Source organism: Typopeltis vanoorti, chromosome 24, assembly GCF_054136105.1.
Source record: "Typopeltis vanoorti isolate ZY-2024b chromosome 24, IOZ_Tvanoo_1.0, whole genome shotgun sequence".
Taxonomy (NCBI): domain Eukaryota; kingdom Metazoa; phylum Arthropoda; class Arachnida; order Uropygi; family Thelyphonidae; genus Typopeltis; species Typopeltis vanoorti.
Window position 1 is genome coordinate 33,525,306 of NC_143572.1, and position 23,303 is coordinate 33,548,608.

The following is a 23,303-nucleotide window of genomic DNA, read 5'->3' on the forward strand; positions in this document are numbered from 1 at the left end:
CCTGGTGTATATAGTTTCCTGATCCTGCAAGTTGGCCTGAAGATGTATCTGTGACTGAGATGAAATACTGGAAGATGGATTATACTGGTTATATATACAGTAAAACCCCGTTTTTACGTTCCCGCAATTTACGTTTTCCTGCCATTACGTCATTTTCCGTTGGTCCCGTCTTAAGGCCTATTCTTACGATATATTGTTTTCCCGCCATTAACAACTTGATGTGGACGTTATTTCCTGTGATTTGCATTTATTTCTCAGGTGGCAATACTGATTTTCGAATCGATTTCTGCAGAAATCTGCACATTTCTGTTCCCAGATGGCGTTGCTTTCGGCTGTAGTTTCGCTTCCGCCATCATGGTGACCTGCACGCTTGCAGCAGTAATGTAGTGATGAACGATACCGTGATTTTTCAATCACAGTACGAATTGATATTGCAGAATTTCTGCTACGTAATTTAGCGTGTGAAAGTTGCTTTCAACTTGCGATGGTGGATTATCCATGTTAGTAACATGGAGAAAAAAAGACAGAAAATGTATTTCGGTAGAAGAAAAGATGGCAATTCTGCGACGTATAGATTGGCATGCCAGAACACGTGTGCATTTAGCAAAAGATCTTCAACTCTCCGTGTCCAGTTTGAAAATGATAGTAAAAAACAGGTCAAGCATTGAACTCAAGTCAAGCAATCTGGCGCTATGTCAAAAAAAAAATAAATAAATAAATAAAAAATAAAAGCAAAAACAATTAACAAAGATTTTTTTAAATAGATAAATGTAAGTACTGTAATTGTAAATTCGTTTATTTTCAGTTATTAAATTTTGTAATCGAGTAGGTAGACTCACATACTAGTAGTAAGTTATATTTTAGCCTTTTTTAATGTTTTTTTTACATTTCCTGCTATTTACACTTTTTTCCATCAGTCCCCTGAAAAGCGTAAAAAAGGGGTTTTACTTATATAAAACACCATGGCATAGTGTTATATATATATATATTTCAGAATTATAGTGCTTTGAACAGCTTTTCTCTTGGCACTTTATTTTTTCCAGACCTACAAAACTTAACAAGAGATCCCTGTTGTATTTATCAAGATTCCTTGATTATTTCTTATTCTTACGGACATGTATTATGCTATGCATTATGGGAAGGGTGACTACCCAGACTGGTTTCAACTTTTATTGAGATCTCATCGGTGGGAGCCAGACCCAGAAGTGATACCAAGGTTGAAGTAAGGCAGAAGTCATATTTCCATATACAAGTAGTCAAAAGTGTCACACATTATTACTAAAATACACTGGATTAGAGACAGATGTTGAAAGTTTTTCCACTTGGATATACTATAAATTAAGGATTAACTATCTCTAATCCAGAGTACCTTGGCTATCTTGGTATCACTTCTGGGTCTGGCTCCCTCGAATGAAACCTTAATAAAGTTCAAAACCAGTCTGGGTAGTGATCCTTCCCATAATGCATAGCATTATACATGTCTGTAAGGATATGTGCTTTGCATTATGGGATACTAAGGTAAGTGATGTGAAGTCATTAACCTTTGTATATAAGTTGCCCAGTCATGAAGTTACTTCACGTGCAAACCTTGTTTGCTTATACTTGGATAGAGAATAGGGTGACCAACTCTCCTATATTTTCTGGGAACTCCCGTATTTTAGTTAATTTTTTTGGATCATCCCAGCTCCCGTATTGATCTTCAAATACTCCCGTATTTTTCATAATCAATCATTGTCGTTAATTTTTCAATGTATATTATATACAATTTGACACTAATAACGATAGTGTGGAAAATTCTAATCGATACAATTCTGTTCCGACCAACGAATATATGTGGATGTTCCGGCAAAGATGTTATATCGTTGCGTTGATCTTGTAACCTTTGCGCCATTTTAATAATCAATACCTATTTGGAATAATCAAATCGTTGGTAGCGATTTTTGATATACACTTCCGGATTTTGTTTGTCTGTTTCCTATCTTTCGTTCTTACCAGCCGTTGTGCCTGCATTCATTCTCAAAGTATTTTCAGTATCGTTGAACACTGAGTGCCGTAGTATATTTTCATGATAGATAGTGATGGTGAAACGGAAAGTAATAATGTAAAAAGGCAACCAAAAAAGAAATGTAAATACAGTTATATCCCGAAGTTATGTGGTAGTTCGGACCAACAAAAAGCGCGTAAGTGAAATTCGCGTAACTCGGGTATAATTTTGCATACAAACATACAAAATATTAGTTAATTGGGACCAAAGGTTTACAAAAACACCTATATTTTTTAAGAAATATAATCATAATTGTAGTTTTTTGTACACAAAAAAAAAAAGAAATTTATTTCGATGTCAATGGTTTCATAAAATCCAATAGATTCGTCTGACGGCATAATGTCTTTTTCTTGTCACGCAAAATTTCTTCATAGCAAGCTAATGATTTTTTTATTCCTTACCTTGTGGCTACAATTGTTAGAATTCCTTGTTAGAATCTATGTTCTCCAAAATCTGTAAACCTTTCTTTTATGATTGTTCTTACTGTGAATTCCTATAGATCAAACTTCTTTGCTAGCTCACAAATTTTCATTCTGCCTTCAAAATCCTTAATAATGTTCAGTTTTGTTTCCAAAGTCAATGTTTTTCTTTTCTTGCTAGCTGTAGAAGAATCGGACTTGCTTCCTTTGGACAACATTATTATTTTTTATGTGATAATATTTTTATCAAGAACATAACATTAAACAATCACAAGGTTTGTAAACTATAATAATCGTCAGTACTTGTTCACAGCATGTGCGACACTGGCGAATGCGGCCGGTGCCGGAAAGATACGACTAGTGGTGAGGCGTGAAGCAGGACAGGAATACGTACATATATGAAACCGCGTAACTCCGGATTCGCGTAAGCCGGAGTATGACTGTATTTGTGTGTTTATGTGAAGAAACGGGAGGAACAGTACTCGTGGCTAAAACCCATGCCATCCAAACATTTACAAAGCTAATTGTATATTATGTAAATGTGACTTCAGTATCACCCATGGGGGTAATAATGACTGCAAGCAACATTCTAGCACTGAAGGACATAAATGGAGAGAGAAAGATGTGAAGACTTCTTCGAATTTGAACCTCTTTTTTCGGTAACACAAGGAAGGACTTAAACAACACTGCAGGTGAGCTAGCCTTAGTTTTTCACACTATAATCTCCCTTATTTTCATGTTCAAAAGTGGGATGAACACCCTAATAAAGGATTAAACCAAGAATTTAATTTCTTGGCATCTTTAATTTATAGTATAACCAAGTGGAAAAACTCACTCCAGAACTTACACTGGTATTGTCCCATTTCTTCAAGTAGTCATACTCATCTGGCATCTATCCTACAGTTTGGAATTACGAGGCCATTCAGCTCATTCCAACAAAAAGTCAACCTTCAAACTAGTGTTTATTACTCTAACTTCAAAAATCCCAAAAATAATGGAAAAAGGTAATCAACAGCCAACTGCTTCACTACTAGGACACTCATTAATTACTCAGTGATCCAGTGATCACCAGTATGGATTATATGGATTTCATCATTCTCATTTCACAGCAGATCTTCTGGCCAACCTCACCAAACTTTGGACATAAGCCATGGAAAAATCTGAGAAACTCAAGTGGTTGCTCATGATATTATGATATTTCAAAGCCTTTCACATTTTGGCATTGTGGTCTTCTTACCAAGCTACCATTTTGTGGTATTCCTTCTTCCCTTTATGAATGGATTGCCAGCTTCCTCACAATGTGGTTCATTGTAGGTCATGATGAATGATTTTCTTTCAACAGATTTTTCAATCAATGCTGGTATACCTCAGGGCTGTTTACTTTTGCCTAAGCTCATCCTCCTATACATCAGTGATCTCTCTCTCTAACATCCAATCCTAATCACAGCTTTGCTGATGACAATATTCTCCACTCTTCATCATTTTCTCTTTGCCATTCTTAAGTGGAGTAAGGATAACCTGGTGAATTTCAATGCCACCAAAGCACAATCCTGTCTCATTTCATAGAAGAAAGACCATGCCTAACTCTCCCTCACTTTTGACAATATTTTGGTCCCCAGTCAAGATCCATATTCTCTTCTTGGGTTGACTTTCACATCGAGCCTGTCCTACCACAAACACATCAGGTCCATAGCCTTTGCAGCCTCCAAAAAAGCTTGGTATTCTTTTTTGTTCTAAACAGTACTTCTCTCCTGCTCAACTCCTGACACTTAATAAAACTTTAATCTTCCCAACCTTAGAATACTGTTCTTACTTTTAGAGTTAGGAGCACCCATGGGATTGTCATAGGTCTTGGGACTTCTCACGTATGAAACTGATAAAAAGATGGGATTATCCACTCCATCACAGCATCAATTAGACTTCTATGAAGTCAAGTTATTATATAGAGTTTAATAATGACCTTTGGCAGCATAAGTTTGCAGACTAGCAATTGAGAAACACTGATTTAAATGATACTGCAAAATTTTAATATACAATCTCAAATTATATATTGAATTATTGCATAACAGCATTTAGACTTTTGTGATCAAAGCAAACTCTTCATAATAATAATTGCAATAAGTTTTATATGATTAAGGATGATGGAAATTAAAAAATTACACTGACTGATCTCTTAAAATGTGATGCAATCAAATAACTAGAAGCTATGTTAACCAATTCTGAAATGGATTAACACATCAACTGACTATTGCAGCAGCACTTCCTAACCATACATTTTCAGTTAAGTGATTAGCAAATTAATTCTATGTAACCAAATAATTGAGAGATTATATGTTGACAGTTGCAACCTGCTAATGCAATATACCTGACATTATAAGCAGAATATATCATAATATGCAAGAGAGAGCCTAGCTGATTCAGCAGTGAATATCCGTATGCAACCACCTATCATTTCATATTACTTTGCATTATTCAAGGTATTTCCTGATGCTGTTCATAAGTTACCGAGATTAATGCTGTGAATTGTACAGCATAGTTCATAGTTTAACAAAAATAATACAAAATAATAGCAATTATTTTTATGTTAAAGTAATACTGAGCTTTCACCTCAAGAAAACACTTACCTTCCTGCCTTGTTTTCCATTTCTAACACATACTGTATAAAATCAGGATTGCGACCATCTCCCCATTTCAACTTTAAACTGTTGTGGCTATATCCATAACATTCAAGGAAAGGTGGATTCGGTGGAAATCCTCTAGTTACAACCTTCAGTGAACTACTGAAGGGACCAGGACCCACACCATTTATGGCTTGCACCCTTATCCTACAAAATAAATCATATTATGAGCACTGCAAGAGCCTGGATTCTAAGGTTCTCCTAGGAGAGAAGGGATCCAAAAATTTGGAGTAGCAAGTCACAACAAGTATTTCATAGACCTTTTTTACAGTTTAAAATTTTATTGTATTTTAAAATTTACAAACTCTGAAAACTAATTTAAGATAACATTTTTTCCTAAGCTCAAAGTTAAGAATATTATATTAGTAGCAGGATCTGTTTGGAAATAAGACTGGCAAGATTAAAATGTTTATAATTACATACAAGGAGATTGCTTAAGTGTCAAAGCTGGATAACTGAGAGGACACCTCCAAGTATCTTACAAAGGGTGCATCATGGGAAGGTGAAGATTGGACACCAGGTCTTATGATCCAGTGTGTTAATTTCAGGCTTTATCTAGTGTAGCGTGTAAGTAGTCTCTCTATTTCATGACATTTGTCATTGGAATATTAGTCTGTTTTCTCATTGGGGACAAGCTAACATAGCTATTATATCTGCAGCTTCATTTCTCTTCATTCTAATGTAGTTTGGGATCTAATATAAAAAAGTGTCCCAAGAAAAAAAAAAAATTGAATACAGGATGATCTATGACTTCTTACTAATTGTAGAGAGCAGCTAAGCTTATGTAGTTGTTACATTCTAGTGGGATCTGATTAGCTGCAGACTTCACTAAAACCTCTGATTTTGTACCTTCTATATAAATTTACAAGTAGAAAATGAGCATATTCTGCAACTGTGTGTTTTAAAGAGTTGCTGATGTGGGAGGAGTGGTATGATTCCTTATGCTGCAAAAAAGAAAAACTGCACGATGGAAAGCAAGTGTTCCAAGGGTGGAAAATATTTTGAGGTGAGCATACAGTATTGTCTGCTTTGATAATTTAGAGCAGTTCTTTGATATGCAGACAAAAGGGATGTATAACTACCTGACAAGTATTATAAATTTTTTCTCACCATGGGAAATGCTTGAAAGCAAAAAAGACAACCAAAAATACTTGTCCATGGAATGGTCTGGCAAGGATGATGTAATGAGGTGGGACCGACATGCAGATTAATATATCCTCAGATACTTTTTCTAGCTGTTACTTTCTCAATGTAAGATGGTTTACCAGTGGATGTTTTTGTGACAAATGTTCTCTTTGCCTCTTGGCACGAAATACTATGCTTTGTTTTGATTTTTCTAGGTAAGCTAGATGTTCTTCCTTGCACTTCACTCATTTAGATGTTTTACTTATGCACTCTTTCATTTTATGCTCTTTACTGGCACACTGAGGATGGAAGGCAGAGATATGACACAAGTTTGCATGACTATATTTCTGGCACTTAAAGTGTTTCAAAGGATTAAGGATAAAGAATTTGACAGAACAAATGAGTCTGCTTTCAAAGAAATTGGAAGGCATTAAACGCAAGGATAATATTCTTAGTTGGACCAAATCTCCTTACCAGGAACATGGGGTGGACCTGATCTACATCACCCCTCTTAAAACATCTATTAAGATATTGCATGAAGAAATTCCTGAATCTTTTCTTCCAAGTGGTTTAGAATATCTCCTAAAGAGGTTTTTTTTTTTTTTTTTTTTTTTTTTTTTTTTAAGAACTTTAGGGATCTCTCTCAACCCTTCCAAACCTTTCTGAGAAAAAGAAGAGTTTGGAGGGGGTTGAGATAGAAATATGTATATTCTGCTCTTTGTGTTATTTTGATGGTTTTGGGACATGGGCAGGCCTTACGACAGCCCAGAAAAATGAGGATGAAGTATTCTTAGTTAAAAGGGAAATTGAATCAGTGCCAAAACGGAGCAACAAACACACACCTACTATCTGGCAAGCAATAAATGCATTCAGAATTATAGTGTCAAGGCTACTCTGGATGCCATACCATAACCACAGCAAGCTTGTCTCTTAATTAAACATGGACAAGGCAATACTAACAATGTTGACTCTTTGCAGGCAAGAATGTTTCTTGATTGGTACATAATTACAAGTACAGTGTTGTGGGTAAAACTTAAAATGGAAAATTGGAAAAGATAATTGTGTCTAAGGTACAGTGACAGGATATCAGGTAATGAAGAAATACAGGATATCAGTCATGAGAGAGAGAGAGAGAGAGAGAACAGCTGAAGAAAAAGATTAAGCCAGTTTAGATTAAGAAAGATTTCCAAAAGAAAAAGATTACTTGTTGTTAAGTAATATAAATGGCAGAAGCAGCAGAGTAGGAAATGAGGAAAATATATATAGGAATGTGGTTCTGGAAAACACTAAATAAAAATAGGAATGGAAAGTTAATAATGATTAGATTTGTGATCAGAACTTTACTAACACAATGTTTGAAATAAATAAAGATGAACAGTGAACTCCCATCTAGAGCAAAAAAGAAAGTTGTTGGTTACAATGAATACCATTATAACCAACAACTGAAAAAAACCAAACCTCCATATCCTTATTACTATTTTAAAGGAAATTCAGTATAACAACTCTCCTATAACCAACTATTCCTGTGATCCTTTACAAGTTTGCTACAAAAAGTCATTAATATATAAATTCAAATGGAGAGACTGGTTCATGATGGAGGGTACAAAAGCATAGGGGATTTTAAAGAGGAACAGTTCCAATTTTTTCTACTTGGTTATATTGTAAATTAAAGATACCAAGAAAATTATATACTTGGTTTAATCCTTTATCTAAGTGTAAGCAAACAAAGTTTGCGCCTGAAGTATTTTCAGGACTGGGGCAACTCGTGCTCCCACTGATGAGACCTCAATAAAGGTCGAAACCAGTCTGGGTAGTGACCCTTCCCATAATGCACAGCATTATACATGTCTGCAAGGAAATGTGCTTTGCATTATGGGATACTAAGGCAAGTGATGTGAAGTCCACCTTTACAAGTTGCCCCAGTCCTGAAAATACTTCATGAGCAAACTTTGTTTGCTTACACTTGGATAAAGGATTAAACCAAGTATATAATTTCTTGGTATCTTTAATTTAAAGGAACAGTTTCAAATCTGCTATATATTTTCACCCTGCTCAAAACTTAACTGGTTGAGCAGGATGAAAATGAATACCAAATTTAATGCACACACACATCAGAAGTGTGTGTGTGTGTGTGTGTGTGTGTGTGTGTGTGTGTATATATATAAGATTTAAAAAGAATCAAAGTTGACCTCATTCCAGTTGCAAAATGCAAATCTAGATAACCAAATATTAATAGAGAAAATATTTGAAACAATAATGAAACCATGGCAATATCCAAAGAAAAACACTGATTTAGCCAGGGAAGGAAGAGGGAGAAAGAAAGATAAAAGAAACAAGTAATGACAGAACAGTGAGAGAAACTATACAACAGGATGTATATCAAATGTGGAAAGGCAGCTGGAGTAAAAAGAGTAGCTTTTTTCTGAATGATATTCAATCAGAAATGCTCAAAATATGGAGATATAAAGGTTTTATACTAGCAATACTGCATAATTCAGGCCTAGTCAGAAGGGGTTGAATTATGGATGATAGGAGTAGAGGCTACATAGCAGTCATCCATAAAAAAAAAAAATGGAAATAAAGCTGAACAGGAGAATTACAGTGGAATTTTCCTGTTGAGTGTTCCATTTAAGATTTATGCAAATATACCTGAGAAGAGGCCCAAGGAAAATTGCTAAAGGGAGACTTGGGGAAAAGCAAGATGGATATTGCAAGTAAAGGTTGTTTGTCATGATCAGATTTTCACTTTAAAATAAATAGTTGAGAAATCATGGGAATATTATAGAGAAAAACACATTTATATGGTGCAAATGTCCCATTTGCACCATATAAACATGAATTCTGGTGAGCAGGCCTTCTAAGATGACTGCAATAGAGCTCTTATGGCAATTATCTATTAAAAAAAAAAAGAAAAAGAAAAGAGAAAAAAAATGAATGCAAGAATTATAGAGGAATTTGCTTACTGAGTATCCCAGGTAGGATTTATGCATGCATACTGAGAAGCAGCTAAGAAAAATTGTTGAACAGAAACTTCAACCCATCGAAAAATGTGTTTAATTTCTACTTCGCATTCAACCAAAATATTATTTCTTCACTTATTCAAATGATATCCTAACAAATTAGGAAACATTTTTAGCATTAATGTATTAATTTCAATTCTATTCCTCATATCTTAATAAAAACAGTAAGATGAGAAAACACTGCTTGCTTCTGTAAAAATAATCTTGCTCTCTATTTATAAGAACCATTTTTATCTGTGTAGAGCAAGTCCAGTATAGACACCTTTCATTAAAATCACCAAATATCAACTTTAGAACACCATTTTTCATTGCTACCATTAAATAAATCATCCAGTGATACATTAACCACCCAAATGGATATATGGATGAAATATCAATAACTTTATGCTTTTTTTATCTGTGTTATTTCTATAGAATTGCATGTATATAATTTTGACATGTAAACACATCAAGGATAATAAGGGGATTAAATAATGACTACTTTTACTTATGATAACTTTCACATTTATATTACAATACATTATGGGAAGAGGCACTACCTAGATGAGTTCAACCTTTACTGAGGTCTCAATGGTGAGAGTTAGACTCAAGGAGATACTAAAAATTAAATCAACAGCACAAGCCATATTTCGATATGGATTGTGCCGTATTACTGAAACCAGTTTCACCATTTACTGCAGTCTCATCAATGGGAGCTAGAAAAATATTGAGAGCTAAATCAGCAGCAAAAGACACACATCTATACCAAAGTAACAAAATTATGTCTCACCATATTATTACATAGAAGTGATGACAGAGGTGGGTGACTTCACATGAAACTGTCCCAGTAATCCATAATGCACAGCCTTCAGATGTGTCAATGCAATATGGGAAGATTAACCACCCAAACCTTTGGTTTGGGTGGTTAATCTTCCCATATGGTTAATCTTCAAAAGATGAAACTAGAGTTTCTTGACCAGTTTAATTTACTTTACAAACCAGCAAAAAAAGCAACAACCATCTCTTATCTCAAGTATTATAACAAGAAAGAAATGTACCATTTTACACACATATAAAACATGCATATGATTCTGCATTACTTTATTATTATTATTTTATTACATAGGTACTCCATGGAGTCAAAAGACTCATAATGTGGAAGACCCATACTATCTATTAACACAATACCTATTATTATTATTATTATTATAATTCCTGACACCTCCAAGGAGTCCGAAGACTCATCGCGGGAGGACACCTACAACTGTCTCAACCACTACACCGAACCACTACTACGAATCATCTCCATCAACGCCATCTACCACCCACCTCCACCACTACCACAACTAGTATGTTTTGTCTGTAAATTGCGTGTGTTCTGAAGGGCCGATTTGTCTGTATGCGGGATGAAAAACCCGAGTTTCCGGGAGAAAAAACCCTGCTACCTCCGTATGAGATCGGCTAACTCACCTTCGATTGAAATCGACCAGATAAAGATTCCTCCTGTCGCGACGAGAATCGAACTTAGGCCTATTCCAATCGAAGGGTGCAATGTACCGTCATTCTTCCAATTGCGCTATGGAGGCACATACCTATTGCACATCTCCTTAAATTTATTCGCTGTTGGGGTACTGACAACTACTTCTGGCAATCCATTCCACTAATTCACTACTCTCCAAGTAACGAACCTAGTCCACACACCCTTACTAACCACACTCTTAGACAACTTTCAAGTTTAATATCTATGAGATCTATGTGTATATCTTTTACTTTTTCTATGAAGTCTGTGCTGTTCTTAATGAACAGCACAGACTTCATATGACAATCTTATCGAATCATTTTAGTAACTTATAAATTTCTATCCTATCCCCTCTCCTCTGCCTGTCAGCCAAATTCTGAAATCCACATACCCTCAATCTATCCTCATAGCGAACATTCAACAGACCTGCTACCAGCTTGGTCACTTGTCTCTGAATCCTCTCTGCCACCTCCCAATTTCCAATAAGCACAGGTGACTAAATCTATGCACAGTAATCAACATGTAGCTGAATCACAGCCTTATAAAGAGGAATAATAATCTCCTTATCTTTACTTGTCAGTGCATTCGTCAACAACTAAGTAATCCTCTGAGTTATTCTGCCAAGTCTTGCAATATATCATCTAAATATCAAATCTCTATCCACTATCATCCCCCAGATCTCAAGCCTCATCAATTTCCTGTAATCTAGTACCATTGAAATGGTATCAAGTATGTAATCCTTTCATCCCAAAGTGTGTTAATTTATATTTTCCAACATTAATTTGATAACCATTGTCTTTTGTCCACACCACAAATTTATTTAAATCATCTTGCAAGATATCTATATAACCTTTATCCTACTGCCATCCTCAGTTTTGCATCATCATGTGTGTGTGTATTTGCTTTCCAAAGTTAGTGATATGTGGGTAATAAGTAAAAATGGCATGCAAGAAAGTGTATCAAAAATGTTATTTGTGAGAGTTTCAAAAGGGAGATAGCAGTAAAAGGCATGGAAATGCAAACATTGTGGAGATCAGCTAGAGGAATATATATATATATATAAGTAAAATAATGAGTAAAGAAAAAGAAGTAAAGAAAGATAAAAGGAATGGTGGGGTTGTCTTTAATAGTGAAATAGCATGTTTATCCAAGTTTATCACAGAACGGGGCATGAGACAGAACATTTTTTTAAATATATCACTTTGGTATATCATGAGAGTCTGCAAGAGTCTCTTCTCTTTTCAATTATTAATTTTAAAATGAAACTCGAGTTAATGCAAAATTGGCCTTTTTGGAATCTAGTATTCTGTCCTTGTTTAGCTTCTCTTTTAATATCTCTGCATTTAGTAGAATAATTCACCTATAGTTACTGCAGTCATCTTTATTATTATTTTTTTTTTATAAATTGGTATAACTGGTGTTTTTTTTTTTTTTTTCAAAGAGTTGGGAGTTTTTCCAGAAATCCAAACCTTTTTCCCATTCTTCTATCCTCAATTTTTCATTTAATCTACCTTAGTTCTGTGAATCAGCCTTTCCAAGATTACAACCTCAAGCTTTACAAAATGAAAATCAATGGATTACACTGCTCTTGATTCTGGTTTTCTCTCTCTCACACACACAGCATATATTTGCTATATGGCTTGCAGACTCTCATGATATACCAAAGTGATATATTTAAAAAAAAATGTTCTGCCTCATGCTCCGTTCTGTGATAAACTTTGGGTCAGCATTGCTATTTCACTCATTAAAGACAACCCCACCATTCCCTTTATCTTTCTTTACTTCTTTTTCTTTACTCATTATTTCACTTATATATATATATTCCTCTCTCTGATCTCCACAATATTTGCATTTCCATGCCTTTCACTGCTATCTCCCTTTTGAAACTCACACAAATAACATTTTTGATACACTTTCTTGCTTGCCATTTTTACTTATTACCCACACATCACTAACTTTGGATAGCAAATACACACACACTACATGTCACAAATACTTCATATTAAATTCTTGGAACAATGACGTCTTGCCTAGCATTGTCCTGGTTCATTTTTGTGCCATTGAGTGCTCTACAATAATATATAAAAATATACTTATAAACACATACACTAAATTAAACCAATACTGTGCACTATACCAAATAATAAACTAAATCTAACAATAATTACACAATATCATTAATTAAAATTAAATTATAACTTATCTTCCTACAGATGGCAGCATACTACACATTATATATCAAGCATATGTAGGAATATGAGAGGTAAAGAATACTGATAATGCATTGATATTTATCTATACAAATGATAGGAGTATTGCAAATAGTGGGAATGAACTGGTGGCACTCATAGTCAACCTCTATAAAGATTACTGTAATAAGTAAATGCAGTTGACATAAGATGATGTCCTGACACAAGTAGGATTTAGCATATTTCAGCAGGATTGGGTGAGTAAATGGGATGGGGGTGTTATTTATGATAAGTTAAGAATGGTGTGATCAAAAATACTGGTTTCGAGAATATATGGCATGCTGTGGAGATGATGAGGCAGGATATTTAGTGCGATGTTGCTATTGGTCAAAGAACATAGTGTGATGAGGAAATGTTTAGGCAAATTATTATTATTATTCAGGCCTTCATGGAGTCAAGAGACTCATTGTGGGAGGTCCGTCTTAAGAAACACAAAGTCTATCATACCACTCCTTGAACTCATTGACCGTTCTTGCTCTCACCACTCTTTCAGGCAATGCATTCCATGGTTCAACCACCCACCACAAGAAATAATCATCCACGACAGGACTTGAACCTGCAATCTTCTGATTCGAAGTCAGACAACTTATCCATTAGGCCACATGGACTACAAAAATATTGCGCTCTGGGCTTGTCCGGGATTTGAACCCGGGACCTCTCACACTCTAAGCAAGAATCATACCCCTAGATCAACAAGCCACATCATCAGCGGGTGGGCTCTCGAAAGCTGAAAGCGGGAGGGATTCAGTCAGTGGAAGTTGGGTTGGTGCTAGTCTGAACGACGGACCATGCCAGAGTCCTTCTGGTCACTGATGGACGTCCCTCTGCTAGTAGGATGACACAACCGGTTGGATTTCCCTTCACGGGGAATTTGTCAGTCATGAGGGCGGGTGATGGAAGGTGGCGCTCGCGTTGCCAGTTGTATATCCACTCTGCCTGGGGCATGACGCCCGACCATGGTCGCTGATTTTAATATAAAATCAGCAATATAAAATATAGGAATATATTTTATATTGCTATAGCAATCTTAAATGTATAATTTAAATCTAAAATTTATAATCTATAGCAATATAAAAGGTTTCTAACCTTGGGTATATTATGCATTAAAGATACCAAGAAATTTTATACTTGGTTTTAATCCATTTCCCAAGGAAGCAAAACAAAGTTTTGCATGTCTGAGCTACTTTTATATATAGAGGCAAATGACTTCATATCGCTTGCCTTAGTATGTATTCCACAATGCAAAGCACACTCCCTTTCGAATGTGTATAATGTAATGCATGATGGGAAGGGTGTGCTTTGCATTATGGGATACATACTAAGGCAAGTGATACAAAGTCATTAGACTCTATATACAATTAGCTCAGACGTGAATATATTTCCCCGAGCAAAACTTGGTTTTGCTTCCTTGGGAAAAGGATTAAAACCAAGTATAAAATTTCTTGTTATCTTTACTGTATATAGCAATATAAACAAGACTAGATGACATATGACACTAGTGTTGTCATTTGATAATAAAGTTACGAGACCAAAAATTGATGTGTTCTGCTACATTATGACACTGACTCAGCTTTTGTACGTCTTCCAAGTTATTCTCTGTTTTTCTGCAAAAGTTGTATACACCCTTTTGAAACATCCTATATTAGGGAAGGTCACAAATAGGATTTCATAAGTTCAGGAAATGGACCTTTACTGTTTAACTCTCATATTAATGATACTGTCACTGTATAGCAGGGAAATAATCAGTTGCTTCCAGATGATGTGGCATTACAAGGGGATTTGAATAAGCTGTAAAGGTGACAAATGGATGGATATATCAGTTTAATGCAATGAAAGGGAAGGTTTATGGAAATTTGTGATCCACTGAAGGGATGCTTCCATACTCTATTGGTGGTACTATAAAAAGACTGATGGTCAACAAAAATTTGATGTTTAGGAAATATATCATGAAGGTGGTGAAGGCAGCCCAGCGGACTGCTAAAATACTGAAAAGGATGTTGATCAACAGAGATAAAAGGGTGGTAGTGTCCACTGTATAAAGTCTTGATCAGACCACATCAGATTTTTCATGACAGAAAAAGGAACAAAGGGTCATTCCTGAAATTTGCAAAAGGAAGTAGTGGGTAAGAGGGCAAACAGCGAATGTGTTTGAGGAGTGGTATGATAATGTTTTCTCTAAGATAGGCCTGCCATGATGAATCTTGGGACTCCAGCAGTTGTGAATAATAACAGACGAACAAGATACCAACATTTTTGCATGTACCACCTAGAGGCTACTCCAATGAACTTAAACTCCAAAGTTTAAATTAATTAGTCAAAGAAAATAACATCATCTGGAAATAACAACTTAAGAGCAAAATTAAACATGAAAATTGTTTTTTCTTACTTGTATGATGTCTCAGGTAAAAGTCCTTCTATCAAAATCTCTGGTTTATTATCTGTTGTGCTATATATACCCTCTCCAACTTCAACATTATAGTTCAGAATCTCAGCACCATGGCAGTCAGGTTCCTTCCATGATACAGATATAGATACTGCATGACACAGAGCCTGAATAGATGTTACAGAAACAGCTCCAGGAGATGAAGGCAGAGTCTGACAAAATACCTCTTTTCCAAATGAACCAGGTCCACTACTATTGACTGCCTATTTAAAATAGAAAATTTATATAATAATCAGACAAGTAGAAAGTAGGCTTATATGTTGGCAGATTGTACTGATGTTTTAATTAGTTTAATTCACAACACAGATACTAAGAAAATAAATAATATATTTATTTACTTAGTTGCTGATATTTCACTGGTTTTATACTCAGCATCTTCAGAGCACGAATAGTTTATCATGAATGATTTGTTATATCTCAAATGTAATATGAACACAGTGATTAAAAAAGCTGACATAGGACATGCAGTTGCAGTTCATGAAAAAAATAACTACTTTAGGAAGCTTGAACTTCTACTTGGTGATCACACTACCTATAGATGCATATCCAGAAATTGACCAATTTAATAATCTTGTAGTTGAAGTTCATTCTTGGGATGAAGAAAGCATCAAAAAGTTAAGAGTTCATTGTGGTAGACCTCCTTAACTTTATAGTCTTCCCAAGAAACAAAAAAAAATGTTCCATTAAAACCTATCATAAATTTGTGTATAGGTTGTCCAACCTATGAACTCTCAAAATATTTATTAAATCATCTCTCTGCATGTGCAGGTATTTCTTTCTCTTTCATTAAAAATTCAGATGTCAAGAATAAAATATCAGGATTATCTTTACAACCCACAGATCTTTTAATCAGTTTTGACGTAGTTTCACACTTTACAAACATCTCATTAAGTGATACAAAAAAATTAATAAGCATTGATTTTCTTCCTGTTATTGTAAAATTACTCGAATCTGTCATAAATTCTGGTTACTTTAGTTGTCAAAATAAACGTACAAATGGTAGAAGGAACTACAACGGGATCTCCTATTTCTCCTATTTTATAGAAGAATCTCATGGCATATTCTCAATGTTTTTTCTCATAAGCCATCTAATTGGTACAGATACAGGGTGTTCGGGATAAATTTGACCGTTTCGTAAGGAAAAAGAAAATCTTCTTTGTATCTATTAAATTTAATGAATTGACAAAAAAACATTACAGGCAGAGTTAATTACAATACTATCAACAAGATTTACTCAAAATAACCATCATTAGCATCGATCACAGCTTCAATTCTGCTTCGGAACCTCGAACAAGCTGATGCTACAGTCTCCCTGGGAAGGGCCGCAAAAACTGTTTTAATTTTATCCATTAACTGGGCTTTTGTATTACTGGAAGTGCGATTGGTGTCTTTTTCAACTGCGCCCCATACAAAATAATCCATGGGGTTAAGGTCTGGGGAGTTTGGAGGCCAAACATTTGGACTGGTGAAGTCGTAGAAATTTTCAGACAACCATTTTTGACTTTTCCCAGAGGTGTGGCAAGGGGCCGAATCCTGCTGCCATACATACGGCCTACCATTGGCTACCCTTGTTATCCAGGGCTTGACTACAGTTAGCAACTCCACGAACAAAGCCCGAATTCCAATGCCAGGGTTCTTCAACACCTGTTCCTGCAGATTTGCGAGGAATTCTGCTGTACGAACGCAATCAGATCGTCTGCTAGGGATCTTTCTTCTTGCTACATCCTCGTAGTCACCATTGCAAGTCTCTAGTTCATGCCTGATTGTTTTTACTGTATTCAGGGAGCATTGGGCAGCAGTCGTAATATCCTTATTTTGATGGCGGGCACGAATCATCATGATACAAGTTATTCTCTTCCATGATTCAGGTGGGTTCCAGCTATCCATCCTTTCTGACATCTTGTATATGAATGAAGAAGGGTCCAAACTTTTAAATGAAGAGAAGTGTGTGTTAATACATGTAACTTACGGAAAAATATAATTAATTATAAATATGTAAAATTTATCCCGAACACCCTGTATATGATGTTTTTGCTAAATAAAACTCTTCCTTGTCTGAATTCAGAAATTCCTTGCAAAAATTAATTCAGTAAATCCAAGAACTAAATTTATCCAAAGTAGAAGATAACAGCTGTCTCCCATTTCTGGAGATTCTTAATCTATGTCAACCAAATGGCAGTCTATAATTCTCAGTATACAGGAAGCCAACTCATACTTGTAAATATATTAATGCAACTTCTCATCATCATCATCCCTGTCAAACACATGGTGTGATTAAAACTTTAGTACACTTTTCCTTCACTGCCTCTTTTAACTTTCTGAGTCCACCATGGATTTCTGATTTTTCTATCCTTACAGACAACCTCACCAAATTCCTCTCCAGCTAAATCAATCAATGTTTTCTCCAGGAATTTCCATTGCATCTCCAAAATTTGGTTCTTGTTTTCAAATTCTTTCATTTTCTCTTCAATGAAGTTTGTGTATTTGAGTTGACTACACTTCATCTCTGAAAGCTGTTTAACCTTATTTATTAACTGTGAAGAATTTAAAAAAATGTTATTTAAGGAACCATGCTTTTATTATTATCTATTTTACATCATTAAAAGAAAGATAACCTGAAAATCCTGCTTTATAAAAGACAAACATGGAATTTTTTTAAAGCCACTTCAGGCTTTCAAGTAAACAGGGTGGCATGATCTCATATTGGGCAAATGAAGCTCATCTGCCACCTAATGATATTCACAAATATCCATCCACATAGTGGGATTTGAACCTACAGCCTAGCATATTGGCTAGAGAGTAGAGAAACTATTCACCTGGCTAACCAAGCCAGTAGTACAAATATGTCATATTTTGGATATGCAACAATGTGCAGCAATTAATATCAGAATAATGGTGGTGGGGGGGGGGTTGCAAGTTTCCATAAAGTAGCATTTGCATTTGAAGATATGATTCCTATGTAGTGTTTTTTTTTTTTTTTTTTTTTTGATTCCAGTGACTATATCTAAAGGTAAGACTGTGCTAAAGCACTATGAAAAATAAAATGTTGTATATTAACTTCATGGTTAACAGGTGAATATCAGGAAACAAGTTCTGATGTGGAATGAACTTGTTTTGAAGTAGATATTTCTATATATTAGATATTTCTTGGCCTCATTCAAATAATTCTCTCTTAGTGAATTATATAGTTTACATTTCAAAACAAGTAGCAGGGATGCTAAAAGTTAGTTAAACTAAATAACTTATTCAAGAAAATCCAATCACAGGAGTTTGTAAATGTTGATAAATTATGTCTGTCCATGCATACTCAATGTACTCTCTCCACACTTTTTTTTGTGGGCCTACAGCTTACTGAAGGCCCACAAAATAAAAAAGGTGGGCCTTTGGTAAGGAATGTACTGTATTAATTCCAAGCATTGCCTGGCTAAATACTTATAAATATCAACAGTTATTATTATTATTATTTTATAGCATCTCCATGGAGTCTGGAGACTCACAGCAGGAGACCCAAATCAGCCATCCTATTATACCTCTTCTTGAATCCATTCCACTCACTCACCACTCTCCATCAAAAAATCTGGTCCGCACATCCTTTCTAACCACACTCTTACGCAACTTCGACAGATGGACCTTAGTTCTTTGATTGTCATATACTGAAAAATTTCACTTGCATCAATTTTATAAAACCCCTTTAATATCTTAAAAGTTTCTATCATGTCCCTTCTTTTCCGCCTATCAACTAAACTTTGTAACCCACAAACCTTCAACCTATCCTTGTAAGGAGTATTTCACAGACTTGTCACCATCTTGGTCACTTGTCTCTGAATCCTCTTGGCCACCTCCTGGTCCTCAAAAAACCCAGATGACCAAATGTGTGACAGCAAGATGTAGTCAAATCATAGCCTTATAAAAATAGAGAGATAAATAACTTATCTTATCTTTACATGTTAGCATGATTTTTAACATGCTAACATGGAAAATTTGCTTTGGAAAATTGAGTTTACCAACTTTTGCAACATGAATTCTGAACTTCAACTCTTTGTCCACTATTATCTCCAGATCCCTAGCCTCAACAATTTCCTGAAAGCCAATACCATCAATATGATGCACCATATGCAACCTTTTCAACGCAAAGTGCAAAACCTTATATTTTGCAACATTAAATTGACAATCATTATCCTTTGCCCACAATGCCAATTTATTTAAATCATCCTGCAAGATACATACATTGCCTTTATCAACTATTCTCTCCCCAGTTTTGCATCATAAGCAAACAACTGAATATTCCCCTCTTAAATGTTTTCCTATGTCACTGATATACAAATTAAAGAATAGTTGCCCTAGTACCGACCACCGAGGTACTTCACTAGTCACCATCATTCTGTTATATTTTATTATTATATAATTAATGTCTCTTTCTCTCATAATATTTTTCTACCCAATGTACCATTATAATATTTTATTTATTATGTTAATGTGTGAAATTAGTATATATTAAAAATGTTAAAATGTGAAATTACTACATATTATACTAAGTAAGTTTGTTATTCCCCCTTATTTCCAACCAATAATTAGGGATAGTCGTGGAGTAAAATAACAATAATTTAAATTTTAACCCTTTGTTGGTTAGATTATTCCAGATTCGTATCCTGGGATACGAATCTGGAATATAAACAATTTTACATTGACATTAATGAACTCAAACAAATCTCCCTCATATCCTATTCAATGCTTAGAACAAATACAATTAATTCGACCAATAAGTATTAACATTCAGTTCAACACGTGTAACCTCATTTAACGTATCTGTCTTTCGCCTTATCCAAAATAGATACCGAAAAAGGTCTCATAAAGAATAGGAATATATTACAAAAACGGGAACATATTAGTTGAGTAGTCCAAATGCAATTCCAATTTCCTGAGCTTTCACAATGGATTTCATATTACTTCATAGATATATTTATCACTTCAGCATACATTTGCTGTACAGTTCTTTATCCTTGGAAGGCAACTCGAAAAGGTTCTCTAACATTCTTTAAACTTAATTCTATAGAATGACTATCTTGTCTGGCTCTGCTCCCCTGCATGCTTCTTATTGGCTTCTTGTTTTCGAGCGACAACGTCTTTACTTTGTCATCAATCTCATACTTTCCTGCTGAATTATTATTTTTTTTTTTTGTCTTACCGACAACAATCTTGACTATGATGACTGCTCTCTTTCTGGTCGCCTCTCTTCCTTCTTATCTAAGATGATGACGACTCCGCCCTACAAAATTACAGCTCTTCTATGAAAGTTTTACAGCCTATGCGCATGCTCTTTCCTGAGATTCACAGTGAAACTCCACATCACATGACAATTTGAATAATGCAAAGAACATAATATCCATATTGAATAATATTTTATATAAAAGAGACATAATCCATTAAAAATAAATTCTCACCAAACAAAATGTAGAAATGAACACATTAAACAAGACGTGTGAGATTTTACAATTCTCCTAGATTCTCCACCATATACTACTCTCTGCTGTCTGTCCATCAGCCACCCTTTTATCCATGCTACTATCCTCATATCCATTCCCATTTGCTCCAGTTTTTGTAATAGTTTTACATGTGGTATTCTGTCAAATGCCTTGGCAAAGTCAAGCAGTGTAGCTATCATCTTTATCCAATTTTCCTGTCACTTTATTATGAAATGTGAATAAGTTACTAAGACAGGACCTACCCTTTACAAAGTCATGCTGCCCCAAAAGGTCCCTTGCAAGTTACTCAACTTTCTATATTAACCATTTTATTAATTAAATAACTTAACACAAATCATCTCATGCTGCACTTGATCTTGGAGAAGGATTCAAGAATATATTTCAGGATATATTAGAAACCAATACTAAGGAGAATCCTATATTTGGTTGGTATATTTAAATTACTAAAAGGTGTAAAGAGGTGGAGTGATGTGAGTCATGAACCATGTGAGAATGACTGGTATATATAAAAAAAGAAAGGGAAAGAATAACTGTGAATAGAAAGACTTTCATTACAGACAAATGCATTACTAATAATTTTCAATTGTGGTACTATGTGCATGTTCAATAAGTTACTGTGGGGCAGAACAAATTACATGTCATCCAATGATCTCTTTTGATATTCACAGGAATAAATTCATCTCTAGAGATGAATGCTCATATTTATGATGAGCATAATTAAAACACTTATTGAGGGGAGGGAAAGAGTTAATGAACAGCACCTCTATACACTGGTTGCATAATAACATTCACAAACATTCATAATGTACACAGTGGAATTCACCCCCCCCCCCATCCCCTAGCCTACTAAATGGCAAGAAAATGATCTTCCTTCCTAGAGTGAATGACTATAAGGAGGGGGAGACATCCATCAAATTAATAATCTGATCTGATGATTTTCATCTAGGCATAATATAAATTATGTATGTGTTAATGAAACACTAAGCAAGCAAATCAGCCTGTCCAATTTGTTGTGCATGTTAAGTGTATTTATTTAGAGTTTGTTTTTTTAATTTTTTTATTTTCCAAGAAGAATTTTCTTTTATTTGGAAATTATTGTTGTGATCAGCGTACACTTTCTTAAAATAGTAATAAATTTCAATGTGCTCATATATTGTTGGAAATTACCAGACAGTTCTTGTAAAATACAAAAGGATTCCTTGTTTATTCACAGGAATAAATGGATTCTTACTCATTACATTCTAAAAACTGGAATAAAAATGTCCCTTCTTCCACTGACACCATATTGTATAGAGGCAATCAAAACAAAAAAATAAAACAAAAGTTTTATTGTAACATTAAATACACTATTGAGACAATTAGAGTCAATGTACTATATTTAGTGACAAAAAGAAAAATTAAATAGAAATTTTATTGTATCATTAAACACACTAGTAGTACTTGTTGTCGGCAATGTACCGCTCTAACTTTTAGCCTACATGTAGGAAAAAGCACACAATGCAAACACTTCTCAGTTTAGTTTGCCTGTGCATCACAAGCAGAGCACATGTACTGCAAGGCATTGAAGGGTAAGCATTGCTGTGGTGGTAAGTACAAAATATTTAAATCAGGAACAAAATAATATCTGTGTATTATTTACAATAAATAGTTGTTGATAGATGAGTTGAAAAATGGAGAACTTACAGAACTGATAAAATATTTGGAGATATTTAGGCAAATTTTTAGTAAAAATGGGAAAGTAAACATGGAAATAACAATAGAATTAGCAAATCTGGTAAGGTAGGAAATTAACTGAATAATATGGAATTACAGAGGAGCATTAGCTAAAACACTAAACTAATGTTTTAACTAACATAAAAAGTTTGTGAAAGACTTGATCATATGACCAAATTCTAGGTGAAATGATACAGTAAAATGTGCCTTAGGAGACCTAAATATAAGATCTAATGATGCTGGAATCCTGACAGTAAAACATTAATTTGGAGGAAAATTATTGACAGGAAGTTGATAACAATGTAAGCTTCTCATGTAGTACTATCATTACATTCCATACCCCCCCCCCAAGGGGTACATATCAGAAATTTGATGATTGTGTTAATGATGAATCCAAGAGAAAGCAGATAACTGGTGGTGTGCTACAGGACTATGTACTTGGACTATTGTTATTTAATTTGTACATTACTGGTATAGGAAACAATTACCCTTTTTTTTTGTAGGGGGAGGAGAATATTCACTTGATTTTGATGAACGAAAACTGAGGATGATAGAAATTTTGCTAGACGATTTGGAAAGTTATCAGTTTAATGCAGCAATGTTTAAAGTTATGCACCTAATGAAGAGATTG

At 34.7% G+C, this 23,303-nt stretch overlaps 1 protein-coding gene and 1 non-coding gene across 4 annotated transcripts in view; both read right to left on the minus strand.

The window, feature by feature from the left end:
• The window catches only part of LOC150093092 (fibronectin type-III domain-containing protein 3A-like), a 557,362-nt gene that overhangs the window by 56,065 nt on the left and 477,994 nt on the right, over positions 1-23,303 (minus strand). For all 3 annotated transcript variants that reach the window (XM_090414067.1, XM_090414066.1, XM_090414069.1), the window contains 2 exons: positions 15,420-15,679; positions 5,088-5,288 (listed from right to left, as the gene is read on the minus strand). In XM_090414067.1, coding sequence (XP_090270193.1) covers positions 5,088-5,288; positions 15,420-15,679 — 461 coding nt within the window. The remainder of the gene's footprint in view (positions 1-5,087; positions 5,289-15,419; positions 15,680-23,303) is intronic.
• On the minus strand, positions 13,661-13,732 carry TRNAS-AGA (transfer RNA serine (anticodon AGA)). Its single transcript has one exon. It is a non-coding gene; the product is annotated as a tRNA-Ser (tRNA).